Raw genomic sequence first — 20,126 nt, forward strand, 5'->3', positions numbered from 1 at the left:
TGGCCACATGACCTGGAAGCTGAACGCCGGCTCCCTCGGCTTGTAAAGCGAGATGAGCGCCGCAACCCCAGAGTCATCTGCGAATGGACCTAATGGTCAGGGATCCCTTTACCTTTACCTGGCCTTGAGGCCTGCACTTCATTAAAGAGGAAGTGTTAACTTCTGGTGTTGCAATTTTGCTTGTTTACCCTATGACAGAACTGAGTTGTTTATTGATCCTCTTTATATGAGTTTGTAGTTTTTGTATATTGTTTTCCACTACTTACTTTTATTGCTTTGTGCCCTGCTCTGGGATTGAAAACATTCAAAGAGTGGGCAATAGATACTGCAAATGAAGAAGCGGCTGCGGCTGCCACCACTTTTGACCCTGCAGGCTATCAGGAAGAGCAACGCCACCCCAGGAGATCTCTGCCCTCCTCTCCGCTCTCTCTCCTGACCTTGCTGAGCTCTTGCTGTTTCTCATGCAGCTCCCGGCACTTGCAGGAAGGAAAAACCTTCTGTACGAGCCTCTTCACAGTGAAGAAGTCAACGGTGTCAGCGTAGATGTGCCGTCTCAGCTCGTGCAAATCCTCGCCCTAGGGAGAGAAGGCCAGCCGTGTGACTTTGTGGGAGCAGGGGGAAAGGAGACAGACTGCAGGAGCTGCTGCCACCAGGCAGGAATTCCCACAAGGACCAACCTGTCATGGAGCTGGCAGGGAAGGCTCTGGAGTTGAAAGAGGGGGAGAGAGACGGGCTGGTAGAAGAGGCAGCACCGGAAGAGGGTGGAGAGCAAGGGGAAGCTACTCAGGCAGAGCGACAGCTCCCCAATGTTAGCGAGCATCTGCACCTCTCTACCAGCTCAGGCACGGAGGGAGAGGGAAGACCTGTTCCGTCAGCTCAGGACAGGAGGGGGTTAAAAGGCCGGGAACAACGGAGGCGTTTGGGATTGCCCAAACTGATTTGCTGGAGGACAGCAAGAAGTTCCCACTCCCGGGATCTGCTACGGATGATTCGGATGCTTGAAGCGATGCTTTGTACCTTGTAAATAATGTACAATAAGTTCTGTAAAGTATTTTTCGCTCCATAAGATGCACCTGACCACAAGACGCACCTAGTTCTTAGAGGAGGAAAAGAAGAAAACAAATATTCTGAATGAAACAGCGGAGGTATGATTTTTGTGGTTCATGCTGTGGCCACAGACATGATATGTGATCTGACGGTGAATTTGGGGTGACCCAATGCAAAAATCCTGAGGATCCATGTGGATCCGTGCTTTGTAACCACGTTTTTGCGCCATTGCGGCCCCAAGAAACAGTGGATGCATGATTTTTTTGGTGCAGGCTGTAGCCATGGACATGCTATGTGATCTGATGGTGAATTTGGCTCCAGGGACCACACATTCGCTCCAGAAGACGCACAGATATTTCCCCTTACTTTTTAGGAGGAAAAAAGTGCATCTTGTGGAGCGAAAAGTACGGTATATCTCTGATTGAGCAGAGGGATTTATTGCGAAGGGCTCAACAAACCCATCACATAACCCGAGCAGAGTCCAGCAGGCCTTACCTCTGGGTGCAGGAAGAGGTGGCATTGGGCTGGTTTGCCATCTCTGCCCGCCCTCCCAATCTCCTGCACGTAGCTCTCAAAGTTCTTGGGCATGTTGTAGTGCACCACGCCTCGAACGTCGGACTTGTCCAGCCCCATGCCGAAGGCCACCGTGGCCACCACCACCCGCAGCTGGCCAGACATGAAGTTGTTCTGCACCCGGCGGCGCTCAGCAGCAGACATGCCGGCGTGGTAGGCTTCGGCAATCCACTTTAGGGGGCGGCGGATGCTCTTTTTGGCTACGAGGAAATGGGATTAAAAAGAGAGTGAACAGGAGCAATGCTCACTTGACAGGGCTCTGAGGCTTTCGGTGCAGAATAATAAATAACAACAACAACAATAATATTTTTATTTATACCCCGCCCTCCCCAGCCAGAATTGCTCTCCAGCACTGGGAACTGCAGCTTCTTTCTGGAGAAATCCAACAGATGCAGCTCCCGATGGCAGCACAAAATTTTATTTGTTTTTTTTAATAACACAATAAACAACTTTTATTTCTATCCCGCCCTCCCCGGCCGAAGCTGGGCTTAGGGCGGCTAACATCAAATATATAACATTCGTAGAAAATCAAACAATAATTAAATTACCTCCTAAAAACAGGTCAAAATCAAAGTCTAATTAGATGGCTTTCCGCAGGGTTAGGGTTGGGATCAGTGAGTGCTCATCGGCCCACTGTTTACGCTGGTTTTATATGGGCCTGTGAGAATGCTGGGAGGCCTCTTTCATATTAGTTCTTATACACAAAGAAAAGGGGAGTGAGGCTGAGCCCTGGCCAAAGGCCTGGCGGAACATGAAGCTGCCCTGTTTAATTTCTGCAGGCTGTGCTGCTGTCAAAGGCTGCTAGTCTGAGTCACCTGAGCGAGCGCCCCTGAGTTCTTTGCCACATTGCAAGGATTCCTAGGGCGTATGGATATTTCAGTTTCCCGCTCTGTTTGCCTGAGTATCTCCTTGGGACATGTTACACGATACACTCTAAAGCTTGGGGTTAAGTGCAAGGTAGCCACTGTGTGGGGACGCAGGTGGCGCTGTGGTCTAAACCACAGAGCCTAGGACTTGCTGATCAGAAGGTCGGCGGTTCGAATCCCTGTGACGGGGCGAGCTCCCGTTGCTCGGTCCCTGCTCCTGCCAACCTAGCAGTTCGAAAGCACGTCAAAAGTGCAAGTAGATAAATAGGTACCACTCCGGTGGGAAGGTAAACGGTGTTTCCATGCGCTGCTCTGGTTCGCCAGAAGCGGCTTAGTCATGCTGGCCAAATGACCCGGAAGCTGTACGCCAGCTCCCTTGGCCAATAAAGTGAGATGAGCGCCGCAACCCCAGAGTCGGCTACGACTGGACCTAATGGTCAGGGATCCCTTTACCTTTACCCACTGTGTAGCTGGAATTTAGGTGGTTCCCAGTCATTTTAGTTATATTTTTACAGGGTATTTCAGCTTAAAAAAAAATATTATGACACACTCCAGGCCTCTGGAGTGGAGCCAGCTATAAATAAATGCATTTTCAATTTGGCCTGAGAACTGGAAGAAAATGTTAGGATATTTCCGTTCCACCTTAAAAGGGAGCAGGCTTTGTGAGTCACAGAGTCTGCGTATTTCCTGTTCACAGGAAGTTTATGTTTTCCTTTGCTTTCGTTCCTCTCTCGGTGCCTGAACACTGAAGCAGGCGCTCATGTTTTTTCTTTGTTCTGACCAACGCTGAATAAACTTAAATAATGCTCTCCTGCGTGCATCTTTCGCTGTGCATTATCTGCTGATAAGAGCGTGCACCAGCTCTGGAATGTGGCAAGCTATTTCTGGAGCTCGTGTCGCTAATTGCTGATACTGCGTGTCTACGGGAGATCGATGGACGTCCAGAGGCGACGTGGGGCCATGATGGACTTTGTCTCCCTGGCAGTATCCCAACAGAAAAAACCACCAGCTCTCCTGTTTTCTGACCCCACCATTTCCCAGCCTGCCTCTCCCAACAACCAGCCAAGCCAGTGACCACCACCTTTTGCTTTCTTCCTCTTGCTAGCAAGGCTGCTGCTGCTGTCCTCCTCCTGCTCTTCAGCACTGGGGGGTTCTCTGAGCTTCACACCCTGGAGGCACGTGCGGATAAGGGCTGCGATCCGGGCCGTCTCCTCGCGACGTGTGCAGTAAACTATGACCGAGTCTAGGCTCTCAAACCTCTCCCCTTGCAGCAAGTTCACCAGGGCCTGGAATCAGAGCAAAGTTGGCAACTTTGAGGTACAGGACTGCCTCCCTAGATGCTCAAGGGAAAGCGACGTGCATTGCTCAGCGTGGAAGAAGGGAATGCCAAAAGACCATCACCGGAGAGACGAGGGATGTGATAGGAATTTTGAGGTCTTAGGTATACGTTAAATGTTCATAAGTGTACCAACCAAGCACGTACATAGATCAGCACAGGAAGACCAACCTGAAACCATTTTGATTCCCAAAATGATTTCTCTGCAAGGTCAAAGTGGGAAACCTCCCCATAGTCTTTTTCCTTCACAAAACCTGTCTTAAGGGCACATTTAAGATTTGAATAGTGTGTGAGCCTGTGACCTGGCCCAGGAACTAAGTATTTATCGCTACAAAAGACTGGCCAGGCTCCCCAGGATATCCAATCAAGTAACCTGCCAGACAGGAGATAAACAACGACAGGAGAAACACAACATTCAAATTTCTGTTTTAGACCGCCTTTTCTGTGATGTAGGTATGATGTTTCTGGGGGTAGTCTTGATCTACAGGGTGGCAATTTCAAAAGTCTATATAAGGCCTTGCGCGCCATTGTTCTGGGTTCCTCCTCCCTCCTGCGTTGCGGTGAGTGAGGACCCTGTTGCAACAGATCAATAAAGATCAGGCTTAGTAACTGCTTTCCTTCTCAATATTCTCTGGTTGTCTCTGCTTTTTCTGCTTTTTTTAAAGAAAGGGAAAGAAAGAAAAGAAAGCAGAGACATCACCTTGCCAACAAAGGTCCGTATAGTTAAAGCTATGGTTTTCCCAGTAGTAATGTACGGAAGTGAGAGCTGGACCATCAAGAAGGCTGATCGCTGAAGAATGGATGCTTTTGAATTCTGGTGCTGGAGGAGACTCTTGAGAGAGCCATGGACTGCAAGAAGATCCAACCTCTCCATTCTGGAGGAAATCAGCCCTGAGTGCTCACTGGAAGGACGGATCCTGAAGCTGAGGCTCCAAGACTTTGGCCACCTCATGAGAAGAGAAGACTCCCTGGAAAAGACCCTGATGTTGGGAAAGATGGAGGGCGCAAGGAGAAGGGGGCGACAGAGGACGAGATGGTTGGACAGTGTTCTCGAAGCTACCAGCATGAGTTTGACCAAACTGTGGGAGGCAGTGGAAGACAGAAGTGCCTGCCATGCTCTGGTCCATGGGGTCATGAAGAGTCAGACATGTAAAAGGTAAAGGTAAAGGTACCCCTGCCCGTACGGGCCAGTCTTGCCAGACTCTGGGGTTGTGCGCCCATCTCACTCAAGAGGCCGGGGGCCAGCGCTGTCCGAAGACACTTCCGGGTCACGTGGCCAGCGTGACATCGCTGCTCTGGCGAGCCAGAGCCGCACACGGAAACGCCGTTTACCTTCCCGCTAGAAAGCGGTCCCTATTTATCTACTTGCACCCAGGGGTGCTTTCGAACTGCTAGGTTGGCAGGCGCTGGGACCGAGCAACGGGAGCGCACCCCGCCGCGGGGATTCGAACCACCGACCTTTCGATCGGCAAGCCCTAGGCGCTGAGGCTTTTACCCACAGCGCCACCCGCGTCCCAGTCAGACATGACTAAACGACTAAACAACAACATTCTCTGGTTGGCCTCTGTTATTTTCTCCTACCAATAGGGAACCTACGTAAGGACTCTATATGGGCTCTTGGATACCCCATAAGGGAAAAAGGGCAGATTTTGTTTACAACACTTCCCAGACTCCACATCATACGGCTGGAAATCAGCAATCAGAATGACTTCTGAAGATGGAGCCTCTCCCACATGGTAGTGATAGGCAGCAAGTCGGGTCCCAGACTCACCTGGTCCTTGTCTCTGTCTGCAGAGACAGAGAGATGCAAGTTTGGAGGGACAGCAGCAGAACGCACAGCGATCCCCTTAGCCTCTGGGATGCCCAAGTGATGAGCCACATCCCGCGCAGTGGAGAGGGTGGCAGTGGCTGTGAGGCCCAAGAAGCAATGCACACCCAAGCGGTCCCGAAGAACCTGCCGGAGAGAAGGTGTTACCTAGCCAGGCTCTGCTGCTTGCAGGTGTTCCTCATGCACACACCTGTGTCGCATCTTGCTTCTGTGCGCACAGATTCCATACCTTACAGAGGCGCAGGTAACAAGGACGGAAATTGTGGGACCATTCTGAGACGCAGTGTGCTTCATCGATGCAGGCAAAAGCTACTGGGGGCAGCTGATCTGCTGGCGGGAGGCAACTGGAGGCCGAGGCGCCTCCCCCAACCAAGGCCTCGGGGGACAGCAGGAGCACATGAACCTTCCCAGCCTTGACCTGCAAGCATGGAAAGCCGGAAAGTCGTGAGCCATCATTTCCAATTTTAACATTTCTTTTAAAATAATTTAAAAAGTCCTACAATGCTGACTTGCCCCACAGGTTGTTGTAAAGACTACAGGTAAAGACTACAGGTATTGATTAGAATATTTGTATGAGATTGTATGGGAAAAATACAGAATAACAGATGCACATTTGCTTAAGATGTATATAGGAAGTGCACGGTAAGCGATGGAAGTCAATCAATGAAATTTTATTATTGAGATATATGTAGAATAAATTCTTCCAAATTTTCTTATTTTTCCTTTTTGTTTCCCCCCTTCCCTTTCTCTTTTTTGTTCTTTTTTTATATGTGTGTGCTTATCTGGAAAATATATGTATGATTTTGTATGTATTTTGCTTGTATTTTGTAATAATTATGTTAAATAAAATTTAATTATTTTTTTTAAAAAGGCATGTTGTGCTTTGAGCATTTGACAGCATGATACAAATTTATTACTATTTACAAGTTGCAAACCGGAGGCTGGAAGGAGCCCAGGGCACCCTAGAATTTTGCAGTTACATCAAGGATTACGTAGCCTCTACATCAGTCGCCTCACCCTGTCCATAGCAGCCTCTCTCTGGGTCTTGGACATGTTCGAGTGTATGCAGACGGCTTTCAGGCACTGGGGAAGGCCAGAGACCTACAAGGGAAGCACAAAATGTGTGTCACTGAAGAACCAAAGGGGGACACAGAACAGTCAAAAGAGATGGAGATCCCCTCAAGCCACATTGAGGCTCCCAGAGCCACCTCCTTGCAAGCTATCCCTCCTCCATAATTTCCTCTGAGGGGGTGAGATATGCTGAGGTTTACCGTAAACTCATTCCCCGGTGCTAGGATCATGTCATCCATCAAACTTGTTGGGGGAGGGAAATGATTTGCAGGGAGGGGATCTAATTTACTGCTTAAGAACCAGGATTTAGACTGGAGTTGGAAACCTTTTCAAGGGAAGCTGCTTGCAAATAATTCGAAATTATATTCTTAGAAGCTGAACTCAACATTTGTTGTTACAGATATACCGCTGCATGTGAACACCAGGCCACAGAGTCCATCTACCTGAGGGGTTAAGTTTACTGCATGTACAGTTCTAAAGGAAAATATTATGAAAACGATGTATAGGTGGTACTTAACCCCGATGGGCTGAACATGGGTGTACGGAAATCGGCTAGATGGACCTATGGTCTGCTTTGGATATAAGGCAGGTTCCCTGTGTTCCTAAATCTAGAGCCTGGAGAGCTCCCCCCTCCCCCAAATCCCTGGACCACAAGCAAGGAAATGACACCAGCCTCCAAATAATCCAAAGGCACCAGCAAACTTACTTGGTCATCCATCAGCGATACCAATGGTGAGATCACCAAGGTGATGCATTTGGACCTCTTACTGTACAGGTACGCAGGGAGCTGGTAACAGAGAGATTTCCCCATTCCCGTGGACAGGACCACCAGCGTAGAGAGCCCTAGAGAAGTCGCAGAATTAAGAGCAGCAGCAGCAATCTGCACAGGCTGCCTATAGCAGTGATTCCTGCACTGAAGGAGATTGGATCCAGATGAGTCCCTTCCAAGTATAAAATTATATTGCTGTTGGCACCCGTCTGTTCAAGTGACAAGGGACTGCGCGTATGGGGGTGAAGACAAACCTCCTCGGCGCACAAGCCTGGGCTGTGTGTCTGGAGGTCCTGGGCTGCCCAGACGACGAGACCCCCCTCTCGGACTCACTGATGGGGTCCAAAGGAAAGCAGAGCAAGACGTTTAGAACCAACTGGGCTGCAGGAGTTGCCAGAAGGAGGCGTACAAGACGCCATCCAACCGCCTTAGAGACTCTGCTCCACATTTGTGTAGGGTTTACTCCTTAGCCTTTTCTTCTCCTGAAGATATCCCGCAAGGCAGCGGATGTTCAGGATCAGTTTTCCTTCTCCTAAATGGGCTACCTTCCTAGGTTGATGAGTCCTACCTGCCCCTCACTTATCTCTACAGCATGAGCAGGAACTGCCTTCTTGACTGTTGGACCCGCTCTCGGTCTCGTCCACTCAATCCACTGGAGCCTATCTTCGCATGCAGGGGAAGTCATACAATTTGATGACTCCATGTTATTCGACTCAATTCAAGGTGGTAACATTAAAATATAAACCCTTAAGCAGCTGGTACTGTTGTTGCAACACCTCTCCCCATATCAATCAGCTCCTATATAAATTCAACCCTTCAGTGTTGCTTGGTCATTCCTTGGAAGTTGCATCTGGCAACAGTCTTCCCCCACCTACTTCCCTCCTGGTGTCTTTGACTATAACTGCCATCAGCCTAGTCAGCACAGCCATATTGTAGTTCAAAACATCTGGAGGCCACAGGGTTAGAAAAGGATGCAGCAAGACCACATCTGGTCACCAGCAACAACTGCTTGGCTGCACATCCAAGTAAACGGCATCCTTTTTTTCACTCTGCATTTCCTGTCTTGCAAACAACCCTTCTCACCTGAGAGTATCCGCATAATGGCTGTTTCCTGTCCTGGCCGGAAGGTGGCATAACCCAACTCAGCCAGTGCTTCCAACACTTCTGGTGGGGTCTCTACATAAGACACGGAACAGAGATCCAGTCAAGAAAGGGGCAAGGCCTGTCCCCAGCAACGATTCCACACTCATGGAAGCATCAGGAGAAAGAGACTTAGGTAGACGTTCTGCAAAACCCCTTATCAGTGAGAGTGAAACCTGTTCACAAAACTGGCAAGAAGCACTTTAGGAAAACCTCACACCGACTGTTAACTGGGGCCTTTTAACTGGGGATCTGATGCACAAATTCTGCACCAAGTTCTGCAGTAAGTTCTGCCTCACCACTGCATGGAGGCTGGCGACAACCAGCCTTCAGGGGGCAGCAGAGGCACCCTTTGGAAACTTACCTCTGACTTTCCCGTCCTGCCCCAGTTTGTAGAGAGGTTCTGTTGGCGGAGGTGGTGGGAGAATTTCGAACACGGGCCTCTGCACACACAGGTGAACCTCTTCCTCCTGAGCAAGCTGCTTCAGGTCTCCCTGGCTGCTCTCACTTTTTGCTGGGGAAGAAGGAGGGGGAGGAACAACAAGTTATGAATATTATCTTTATTATTCATTAATATACATACCAGCTGGACCGTAGTGTCTTTGCACCAGCTGCAGCCTCTATACCAGCTGCAAGGAAAGCCCCAAATTATTTCTTCATCATGGCACTTGTATCTGCTTTCAGAAAAATGCCCTGATAGCACAGCGGGAACTGACCTGTGGCAAGTTCTTCCTGATCTGAGACCACATAGCATCAGACTGGAGGGGTCTACAGATGCAGCCTTTGCCTCTTACCTGAGATCTTGCTGTAGGCTGTGTTGGTCATCTGAGCCACTTCCTCCAAAGTCAGCAGTGGCACCTCCTCTTCGGCAGCAGAGTCATCTCCCTTCTGTTGGGGGTCAGCAGCAGAGAGCTGCTCAGTAGCAGCTAAAGGAAGAAGAGATGCTGCTTTGGGGCAATCAAAATAATGGAAGGAAAATGCTTTCCCCTTTGGGAAAAGGAGTAGAGCGTGTGCTTTACACCAGGGGTGGTAAACCCTAGTTCAGGGGCCTGCTGTGCCCCCCAAACAGCAATTGCTTTGACCATAAAAGGTAAAGGGACCCCTGACCATTAGGTCCAGTCGTGGCCGACTCTGGGGTTGCGGCGCTCATCTCGCTTTACTGGCCGAGGGAGCCGGCGTACAGCTTCCGGGTCATGTGACCAGCATGACTAAGCCGCTTCTGGTGAACCAGAGCAGTGCATGGAAACGCCATTTACCTTCCCGCCGGAGCGGTACCTATTTATCTACTTGCACTGGCGTGCTTTCGAACTGCTAGGTTGGCAGGAGCAGGGACCGAGCAACGGGAGCTCACCCCGTCGCGGGGATTCGAACCGCCGACCTTCCGATCGGCAAGTCCTAGGCTCTGTGATTTAACCCACAGCGCCACCAAGACCACAAATTCTGGTAGCAGTGGGGTAGGCACAGCCCAGCACACTGGTGTAGATGCAAATCACCTTTTCCCTATTGATCAGTTTGATTATTTGACGAGGGAAGACAGAAAATGCCAGCCCCCCTCACCCCATTTGCCCAGTTCAGTCGGGGGGAGGGGGTTGTGTTCCTGTGTTCTCATGCAAGAACATGGAGTGGCCATTTCAGCATATGGCCCCTAAAATATTGACAAAGGGTGAAAGAGGCCCCTGGGCCAAAAAAAAGTGCAGCCCACCTTGCTTTACATGCAAAGGGTTCAAACCCTGGCATCTCCAAGTAGCTCAGGGAAAGACTCCCATCTGAAACCCTAAAGAGATGCTGCCAGTCAATGTATGGGCAATACTGAGTTTACTGGTCTAAGGCAGCCTCCTGGGTTCCTCCTCCTTCTGCAAAGATGGCCAGGGACTTGCCTATGGCCCAGGTTGCCCTGGGCTTTGGTGCAGTTGCAGGAAGATGACCAGAAGTTTCAGCTTCCTCGTTCAACTAACCACAATGACTTATTACAGGCATGGCCAAACTTGGGCCTCCAGGTGTTTTGGGACTACAATTCCCATCACCCCTGACCACTGGTCCTGTTAGCTAGGGATGATGGGAGTTGTAGTCCCAAAACATCTGGAGGGCTGAGTTTGGGGCTGCCTGACTTATTACGCCCCAACGAGGAACTGTGGCAAGTGTTGGCCTGTTTCACTAGAACCATAGCTAAGAATACTACCCACAGTTTGAAGTTGGCTGGGTTAACTAAACAACCACATGCCACTAATGAGAGACCACCCGCCACACATCACTAGCAGCCAAGGTTAGCTGACAACTGAAGCAAAAATTCCCAAACTCCATGGATGGGCAAGAACCTGAGGCTCACACAGGCAAAACTAAACCAAGAGTTTAATATTAATGTACAAACTTAGTCATTATCTGCTAGATGTGCTAATCCTATGGCCTATAGTGTCTTCCTTAGAAAGCATTCCAATGTCACAGGACAATTGAGGTAGCCTTCATTTCCTTATGCAAAGGTTAGTGAAAAAGCATTTTCCAAATAAGGCAATTATTGATTGATTGGTTTTATTTATCCCAGCTTTCATCTCACAGTCTCGGGGTGGGTTTCAAGTCAATTTAAAAATCCAAACCAAACCGAAGGAAAGGCCAGAGCTGATAAAACATACCTAAAATCACCTGAGGATTAATAATACAGTCATACCTCGGGATGAATACACTTCGGGTTAGGCAAATTCGGGTTGTGCTCCACGGCGACCCGGAAGTAACGGAGCACGTTACTTCCGGGTTTCGCCACGTGCGCATGCGCAGACTATCAAAATGACGTCATGCACATACGCAGAAGTGCCGAAACGTGACCCGTGCACGCGCCGTCACGTCTTGCGTTCCCTTCGGGATGCGAACGGGGCTCTGGAACGGATCCCATTCGCACCCCAAGGTACCACTGTAAAAAATATCTTATGGAGTCAACACAACAAAGTGGTCAACTGGTTTACAACGAGGACTTTTTACTTGTCTTTGTGCTTGACAGCCAGATCAAGACTCTGCTGGTAGCTTCCTAATAAAAGGGCAGTGAGGGCTTGTAGACATTGCAGGAAGTTGTGCAAACTCTGCAACTGATTCCTTCTGCTTTTTTGTGAGAGTCTTTGTAGCCATCCAAAACAAACTCGACAGGTCTTCTGTTCTCTTAATGCAAAGCATGCCAATACCTGGTCTATCTGGCCATGACAGCCAGGCGGCCTTACCTCTCCCCTTGCACTGGGAAGCCCAGTGACCAAGTCCTCCACACCGGAAGCAAGTGTCAGAGCCTCGGTCCAAGCGCCTGCCACCTCCTCCAAACTGTTCCCCCTTTTTCTGCCACTTCTGCTTCCATACCTGTCAAGACACCAAAAAGATGCAGGCTAAGTCAATGGATTGATGCTTTTGAATTCTGGTGCTGGAGGAGACTCTTGAGAGTCCCGTGGACTGCAAGAAGATCAAACCTCTCCATTCTGAAGGAAATCAGCTCTGAGTGCTCGCTGGAAGGACAGATCCTGAAGCTGAGGCTCCAAGACTTTGGCCACCTCATGAGAAGAGAAGACTCCCTGGAAAAGACCCTGATGTTGGGAAAGATGGAGGGCACCAGGAGAAGGGGACGACAGAGGACAAGATGGGTGGACAGTGTTCTCAAAGTGACCAGCATGAGTTTGACCAAACTGCGGGAGGCAGTGGAAGACACGAGTGCCTGGCGTGCTCTGGTCCATGGGGTCACGAAGAGTTGGACACGACTAAACTACAAGAAAGTCAATGGATGCCTCTCCTGCATCACTAAAGGAGGTTGTGATCAGGCTGCGTGAGTCATGGGCTGGCCAGGGACCCAGCTGATGGCTCCAGTGGCTTGTGGGGGAATCTGTCAGCAAATATTTGGCAGGAGGGTGCCCCAAAGTGTTCTCTCACCCCAGTTATCCCTGTGATGGGAGTCATGAGCTCATCCCCTCTCTGACGGACTCTCTGGGCTTAGCTAATAATAATAATAATAATAATAATAAAGAAATAAAGAAATTTTATTTATACCCCGCCCTCCCCAGCCAAGGCCGGGCTCAGGGCAGCTAACAACCAATAATAAAAACAAGTTGAATGAATACAACTTAAAACCAAGATTAAAATACAACGTTAAAACATTAAAATGCAGCCTCATCACAGGAGAAGAAAGGAAAAGAGAAAGAGGGGGAGGGAATCAAATTGACTCCAAGCCAAAGGCCCTGCGGAAAGAAATCAGATCCTGCAGGGCCTTGGTCTCATGAGACAGAGCGTTCCACCAAGCTGGGGCCAGTGTTGAAAAGGCCCTGGCTCTGGTTGAGGCTAATCTGACTTCCTTAGGGCCCGGGAGCTCTAGGGTGTTGCTATTTAGGGACCTTAAGGTCCTCCGCAGGGCACACCGGGATAGGCGGTCCAGTAGGTACCAGGGTCCTAGGCTGACACACAAAGCCCTGCCCTGACACACAAGCCCACTGAAGACTGGGAATAGCTCCATCTGCCCTGAAGGGAAGGGGTCAACAGCCACCTTTCAGCAGCTGGAGCTACACCCACCCATCACCCAGGTCTAGGAGGAGTGAAATGAGAAGGGGGCAGAAGAGCTCAGCCCACCAGGAGGAGTGAGAGACTGCAGGAGCACACACAGCTTTAGTGACCTCTTACCTCCCAGAGGTGTGCCTTCATGTACTCAGATCTATAAATTTAGACATCTACTCACTGTCTAACCACACACTGATACACAAGCCCATGAGAGGTGTTGGGCTTTCTTTCCTTGGAAGTTTTTAAGCAGGGGCAGGCTGGCCATCTGTCATGGATGCTGTCAGGGAACTGCCATCAGAACAGGGGCGGGAAACAGAGGGGCAGTTGTGTTACAGGGAGCCTCCGAAAACCTTGCAAAGCAGTTCCTGTGAGAGCCAGTGTGGTGTAGTGGTTAAGAGCGGTGGACTCATAATCTGGGGAACTGGGTTCGCGTCCAAACTCTTCTTCTTCTTCTCCTCTTTCGGTGATGAGGAAAGCCCCACCTCCACTGGGGAAGAGGTGAAAGGACCAGAGGATGCTAGTGGGAGCCTCAGCACCGCTCCTGGCCAAGCTGGTCGGGAGGGAAGCACGCCCCTTCCGCCGCCTACCCTACGCAGAGGTCCAAAGCGCAAAGAGGGAAGGAAAAGGCTGGGAGTAACGAGGCTTTTATGTTGGGGGAGGTCCAGGAAACAAGCACTCCCGGATTCTGCTAGCGTTTGAGGCAGACATGAACTTTGAAGTTCCGCACTGTAAATAGTTTTTACACCTAAATAAAACCTGTAAAAGACAGGTCGGAGTCCTACCTGGTTACTCGTGAGCAACCACCTTTGCCATTTGACAGATGCTTTAGCTGAGATTCCTGCACTGCCAGGGGTTGGACTAGATGACCCTTGGGGTCCCTTCCAACTCTACCATTCTATAACAACTGTGGCCCCCACCCATGTAGAAGTGCAATGAGGCAGAGACCTACCCACCCCACACAAACAAATGAAGAAACGGCAAAACCGTTGAGAGTAGATGTCATTTCCCAAAATGTTTTAAACATAAATATTCTTCTTCATGTGAAACTAAATACAAAATTGAATTCAATTCCCTCCAGAGCAAACAGGCTACTTCAACAGTTGGAAGTTCCACTCAGATGTGATTCATTCTATTTTACAGGCTGTAAATACCACTGAGTCAAGAGGCAATTTACCTGCTTGCGAAGCTGCCTCCCTTTCAAAGCGTACCCTTTCACGTGAGATTTATTCTTGAGATTGATTCGCACAAAGTTGCCATCCTTCTTTGGTGGTGGTCTAGAAAGAGGTAAGATCCCTTTATTGTAACAGTTCAAAATAGGGTGCCTCGTGTTTAGTTGTACTCTTGCTCAGGCCTTAACAGTCACTGGCAAAAAGGCACAAAGACTTAAGCACCAAAGCAGTCCTGATTCCCACCAGCCCCTAAAGACCCTAGGTAAAGGTAAAGGGACCCCTGACCATTAGGTCCAGTCGTGACCGACTCTGGGGTTGCGGCGCTCATCTCGCTTTTTTGGCCGAGGGAGCCGGCGTTTGTCCGCAGACAACTTCCGGGTCATGTGGCCAGCATGACTAAGCCGCTTCTGGCGAACCAGAGCAGCGCACAGAAACGCCATTTACCTTCCTGCCGGAGCGGTACCTATTAATCTACTTGCCCTTTGACGTGCTTTCGAACTGCTAGGTTGGCAGGAGCAGGGACCGAGCAACGGGAGCTCGCTCCGTCGCGGGGATTCGAACCGCCGACCTTCTGATCGGCAAGTCCTAGGCTCTGTGGTTTAACCCACAGCGCCACCCGCGTCCCAAGGGACTGTAATTCTCAAAAAGGTTCCGAGATCTCTCTTCGCTCTCTCTCGCTAGGTGAACACAAGTCTTTGAGGGTAAAATATCCTCAAAGTGGAAAAGGAAGGGTGACACTGTAGGGTTAATAAAACAAAACCATGCAAGGTGTCAGCACAGAGAAACACTGTAGGAAGGTACTGCATGAAATGACTATTTTATGTGACAGTAATTTGTAGAATAGTGGGACGCGGGTGGCGCTGTGGGTAAAAGCCTCAGTGCCTAGGGCTTGCCGATCGAAAGGTTGGCGGTTCGAATCCCCGCGGCGGGGTGCGCTCCCGTTGTTCGGTCCCAGCGCCTGCCAACCTAGCAGTTCGAAAGCACCACCGGGTGCAAGTAGATAAATAGGGACCGCTTACTGGCGGGAAGGTAAACGGCGTTTCCGTGTGCGGCTCTGGCTCGCCAGATGCAGCTTTGTCACGCTGGCCACGTGACCCGGAAGTGTCTGCGGACAGCGCTGGCCCCCGGCCTCTTGAGTGAGATGGGCGCACAACCCTAGAGTCTGTCAAGACTGGCCCGTACGGGCAGGGGTACCTTTACCTTTTTAATTTGTAGAATGCAAAATCAGGATAGGGACATCAGGAGAGATGGACTGCACAAACCATTCACTTTCCAGTACAAATTTATGAGCATATACCGAAACAGAGGAGAAAATATTAGATTAAGTTGTACTTTGAGGATGCCACTCTTTCTCTTAAATAGCAACTCTCCAGGCTATTCCTTGGCCAGACAAGAGGAGCAACAATCACCAGCTCCAGAAAGCTCCCGGGACATACCTGCAGGCCAGACTGTTGGATCTCTCACTCTGTCTGGGACACTCCTCCCCATCGACTTCCCCAAGTAAGTTTTCAAAGCAAACTGGGGTGCCTGCTCCACTTTTGTCTTGTGCCTCAACAATGTCCTGATCATCAAAGTCGTATTCACTGAGCCCTGGCTGTTGACTAGCACCACGCAGTTTTTTGAAGCGGCTGCCCCCCGCTACCTCTTTAGTTCTCTTGCGTTTTACGCCAGAGGTGCCACTGTGGGACCTGTCCTTGCCATCATCTCCGTGGTCTTCAGCATCCCGTTTCCTCTTCTTGCAAGAAGCTTTTCCTCTCTTAGAAGGACTCCTCTGCTGCCTGTCCTCCACTTTGCAGAAAGCACCACTCAACTGCGGCGAAGTTCCTTCCCGAAGCTGCATCTCGGTTTCGTGAGTGGCCTCCTTGGTGCAAATCTCCAGTTTGCGGCTATGCTTGAAGGCAGAAAATTCAGCTTTGCCCTCAGAGAGTGCTGCGTTTGCACCTGCTTTGGATGGGGTCTCACCTGCAGGATGGTTAGCCTGCCCACTGGGCTTGCAGTCGTCTCCAACACTTTGGACCAGGGGCTGGCTCTCCACCGCATCTCCTTGACTGTTTTCCCTGGGAGAATTGCAACACTTCTCCTGTTCCTGCTCTCCAAGGTGGGGAGGAACACCCCCTTTCCCCTGAGAATTGTGTCCTGGTGAGCCCTGGCCTGGATCTGCCCCGCTGCCTGGGATAGAAGAGCCGTCTCCAGGGAGCCCCTCTCTTGCTTGCCATTCTGCCCCTTGGCACCTGTCCAGCCAACCAGGATCCAGGCTACTCAGCCGCTTGGTCAGTGTCTGCTTGAGCTGCCGAAACTTATCCAGCGGAGGCGGCGGCCTTGGCTTTGGGTCAGAGCAAAGGAGCTTGTTAGGAATCAGCCCTGGGAATGAAGGTGGCAGGAGGGTTTCAAGTTCCATGGGATCGGGGCCAAGCAGCTGATCTGGGCTATTTCCTAGCAAAGGAGCCTCAGGTGGTTTGGGAGACACGGCCTTTGCGGTGGTTTGGTGCATGTCCTTCTGCGCCGCTGTGACTGACTTCCTCCTGGGGGTGAGGGATTTCCTTAAAGTTACAGGGCGTTCCTGAGATCAAAAGTAAAATTCAGTTAGCTTCCAGCAAGTGAACCTACCTATATCCCCAACACTTTCTCCTCTTATTTTATACCGGAACAGAAAAACTTTGAAGCTAAGCACAACAGACATCTTTCCCTTCCCTACTGGAAATCTTTGCTAAATGGATAGCTCTTCCTCAGCAAGTTTTGAACCACATAACAAGTCTCAGGTTCCTTCCGTGGGGTTTCCAGTTAAAGGAGGTCAAACACCAGGGCTGAGAAAAAACCTTGGACACCCAGTGAGAGCAGACAAAATCTCACTTAGTATTCAGAAATGCGTGTTCATGCGTCTGCAAGGTCAAATTATACAGATAAGTAATTATTTAGGTAAGGGAAATGAGCTCAGACTTTCTAAACAGCCTTATCCCTTCGTCTGGTTCAAGGTGCTCATCAAGTTTGCAGACATCATTGAAATGGAAGGAAGTGCAAAGACTAGATCATATCGCAGGCATAGATTAAATGGAGTTAGTCCTTTTGTTTCCTCAAGGATCTTCAGCCTTCAGAAGCTGCCCTGTCCCTGCACTCAGCCTGGGCTCAAGGCTAGAATTAGTCACTCACCAATCACACAAACCTTAATAGCTGATCCCAAGTTGCATTTCAGCTTCATGCCAAAATACTTTACAGAAGCCTGCAGTGTCTCTTGATCCTGCGGGGTCAGTTTAGGAGCCATATTTCCTCGATTCAGGTGCGCACCCCAGCAACCTGACTCAGGTACCTTGGAATAGAGATGAGGGGAGGGGGAAGGAAAATAGTGGCAGAAGTTTTAGAGGGTAATTATGGCATGCAACGCTAATGTTTGTAAATTTTACTTGCAAGTCTGTGCAGAGTTAAGTTTAATAGTTAAGTTTACATATCCATATTGTAGTTCGTTTTCCATGTAACTGCTATCACTCTCCAACTATTTATACTTTTATTACATTTATATCCCACTTTTCCTCTAAGGAGCTCAAGGTGGTATTCATAGTTCTCCTCCCAACTTAATGTGAGGTAGGTCAGTCTGAGAGTGAGTGACTGGCCCAAGCCCACCTAGTGATCTTCATGGCTGAGTGGGAATTTGAACCCTGGTCTCCCAAGACGTGGTCCAAGCCTCTAACCACTACACCACACTAACACCTTATTGCCTTCTGAAAACAGTTCAGCCCCAACACAGCTTCATCTGGTTCACATTTAGAGACTGTAGGTGATAAAAATGGAGATGGGGGTGTTAACAGGCTGCAGGCATTTTTGAACTGATAATAACAAACATGGGCTCAAGCCTTTCCCCTGCAAGGTCAGTGCCCTCAGACAAGATCACAACTGCAAAACACAAAGCTCCTTTGTTACCTGTTCTGTTACTGGCAGCTCCTGAATTTCTTTCTGGCAGATGGCTTCAGATTCAAGGCCTTGGTGTCCTTTGGTTTCTTTCAGTGCCTTGTACTCTTTGTACAGTTCTGTGCACAAATAGCAGTTCAGAATGACTTCTAAGCTGACGAGGAATTACCTGCCCAAATCAACTCCGGGGTCTATCAAACCCAGCATACACACTCTCCCTAAGGTAGTAGTAATATTCAAGTGTGACAGTTCTACAATGGATAATGATTTGAGAACAGCCTGCCTGTAAGGAGGTCTTGTTCTGATAGTATATGTTTAGAAATTCACCCACTGGGTTAGGCATTGAGGCTTGCAGCTTGAGATGAACGAAGCCACAGTAAATGTTGCAAGGGGCTGAGATGAAGAGATGGAGAGCTTCAAAGCACAAAGTCTCCCCCCCCCCCCATCTGACAGGCCATGGCCCCACAGAGCTGCTGCCAATCAGGAATGACAACACTCTAAAGATGGACTGTTGGCCTGAATCTCCTTAAGACAGCCAGCCAGCTACAGTACCTTTCTGCAATCATGTTTCCATGTGTTATAAGGGGTCAAATTTCACAGCTACTAGAAAAGCATATTAAGTAAATGGAAAAGCATTTTGTACACCGAAAACCCCTACACAAATAAAACATATTTAGATGGCAATGGCCCAGTGCTGACTATATAAGTGATTAAGGCACATCATCTCAGCGTTTTGAGTCTTGTGCTAAATGTGTTTGGGGTCTTGCCTGAGTGTTGGGGTCAGTCTGTCCATGAGTTGGAGCCTGTGTTACATCTTGAATTTCTGGAGCAACAGGAATACTTTATATCTGTATCTGCAAAGCTTACAAACTATATGTCTATATATCAATGTCTGGAACTGTTTTACTGAACCTAATCTTCTAAAGCAGTAAACCATTTTGGACCTGCCTCTGTGCGGTAAATGGAACTTGGGGCAACTTCTGCTACATAGGTTTCTCACCTCAGATCCCTAACAGTAATTGTTATTCAATTAGGGTTTCTCAGCTCTGCATCATACTTTAGATTTGCAATGCTACCTTGTCTTTTATAATGTTTGTATGCTATTGTTTAACCTCATTTATCTTCTCTTCTGCAACGCTTCCCATTGAGGCATTTGCAGGGGAAAGGTGCTGGAATAGAGAGGTTGCCCTGAACCAACCAAGCTCTTCCTACCTTAAGACAATGTGTTCTTAAAATGAGCAGTGACAATTATTCTGCTAGCTGAATTTTTGTGTTTTAATTAGAAGGAGTTACAGAGTTTTAGAGTTCTAGGCGCTCCTTACCACCGTAGGGAACTGGGAAGCATACACGTGACTCTGGGGAGCAACTTATTTGCAAAACTTGCCAGCTGATCTAAACTATTCCAAAAATAAAAGCTGTCCCCTTGATTAACATCCCTTCCACTACCACAGTAGACAAAAACAAATATGCTATGGAGAAGAGTCACACTTACGTCTGACCTCTTCAGGAGCCGTTGCAACATCAGCCTAGAAAACAGGTGCAAATTTGTCAGGATAATTTTAGAAATGTGAATGGCTACAGACATGCTCTCAGCAATAACTCAAATGTCCATCCTAGTCTACAGTGTTCCAAATACCTTTCCAGGTTTCCTCTGGTGCTCCTGAAAAAACAAAACCTCCCAGTTTTTCAGCAGGCGTTTCACCTTGCTACATCTGTCCATCGCTCCCCAAGACAGGCTTCCAAAAACTGCACGAGAAGACAGGAGTTTTAGGTTAATATGTTCCAAAAGAACCCTTCAGAGCTGGGTTGGTAGCAGGCAGGAAGCCGCACTGCAAGTCCAGAATATGTTACACAGCAGGCAATTCATAATTGGAGAATGCAACTTTCAGATTTAATATTGTTCATTAAACAGTGC

The 20,126-nt window shown here is 49.0% G+C and overlaps 1 protein-coding gene across 1 annotated transcript in view; it reads right to left on the bottom strand.

Moving 5' to 3' along the window:
- RECQL4 (RecQ like helicase 4) overlaps positions 1–20,126 on the bottom strand; it is a 36,618-nt gene that overhangs the window by 11,542 nt on the left and 4,950 nt on the right. The window contains exons 2-18 of the mRNA XM_028735990.2: positions 19,848–19,957; positions 19,704–19,737; positions 18,224–18,330; positions 17,472–17,615; positions 15,748–16,871; positions 14,317–14,416; positions 11,834–11,963; positions 9,425–9,556; positions 8,995–9,144; positions 8,574–8,666; positions 7,428–7,564; positions 6,668–6,751; positions 5,880–6,068; positions 5,594–5,776; positions 3,568–3,772; positions 1,543–1,820; positions 438–575 (exon numbers count right to left, since the gene is read on the bottom strand). Of these exons, the coding sequence (XP_028591823.2) occupies positions 438–575; positions 1,543–1,820; positions 3,568–3,772; positions 5,594–5,776; positions 5,880–6,068; positions 6,668–6,751; positions 7,428–7,564; positions 8,574–8,666; positions 8,995–9,144; positions 9,425–9,556; positions 11,834–11,963; positions 14,317–14,416; positions 15,748–16,871; positions 17,472–17,615; positions 18,224–18,330; positions 19,704–19,737; positions 19,848–19,931 (3,312 nt within the window). The 5' untranslated portion in view covers positions 19,932–19,957. The remainder of the gene's footprint in view (positions 1–437; positions 576–1,542; positions 1,821–3,567; positions 3,773–5,593; positions 5,777–5,879; positions 6,069–6,667; positions 6,752–7,427; positions 7,565–8,573; positions 8,667–8,994; positions 9,145–9,424; positions 9,557–11,833; positions 11,964–14,316; positions 14,417–15,747; positions 16,872–17,471; positions 17,616–18,223; positions 18,331–19,703; positions 19,738–19,847; positions 19,958–20,126) is intronic.

Source organism: Podarcis muralis, chromosome 8 (genome assembly GCF_964188315.1).
Source record: "Podarcis muralis chromosome 8, rPodMur119.hap1.1, whole genome shotgun sequence".
In the NCBI taxonomy this organism is placed as follows: Eukaryota; Metazoa; Chordata; class Lepidosauria; order Squamata; family Lacertidae; genus Podarcis; species Podarcis muralis.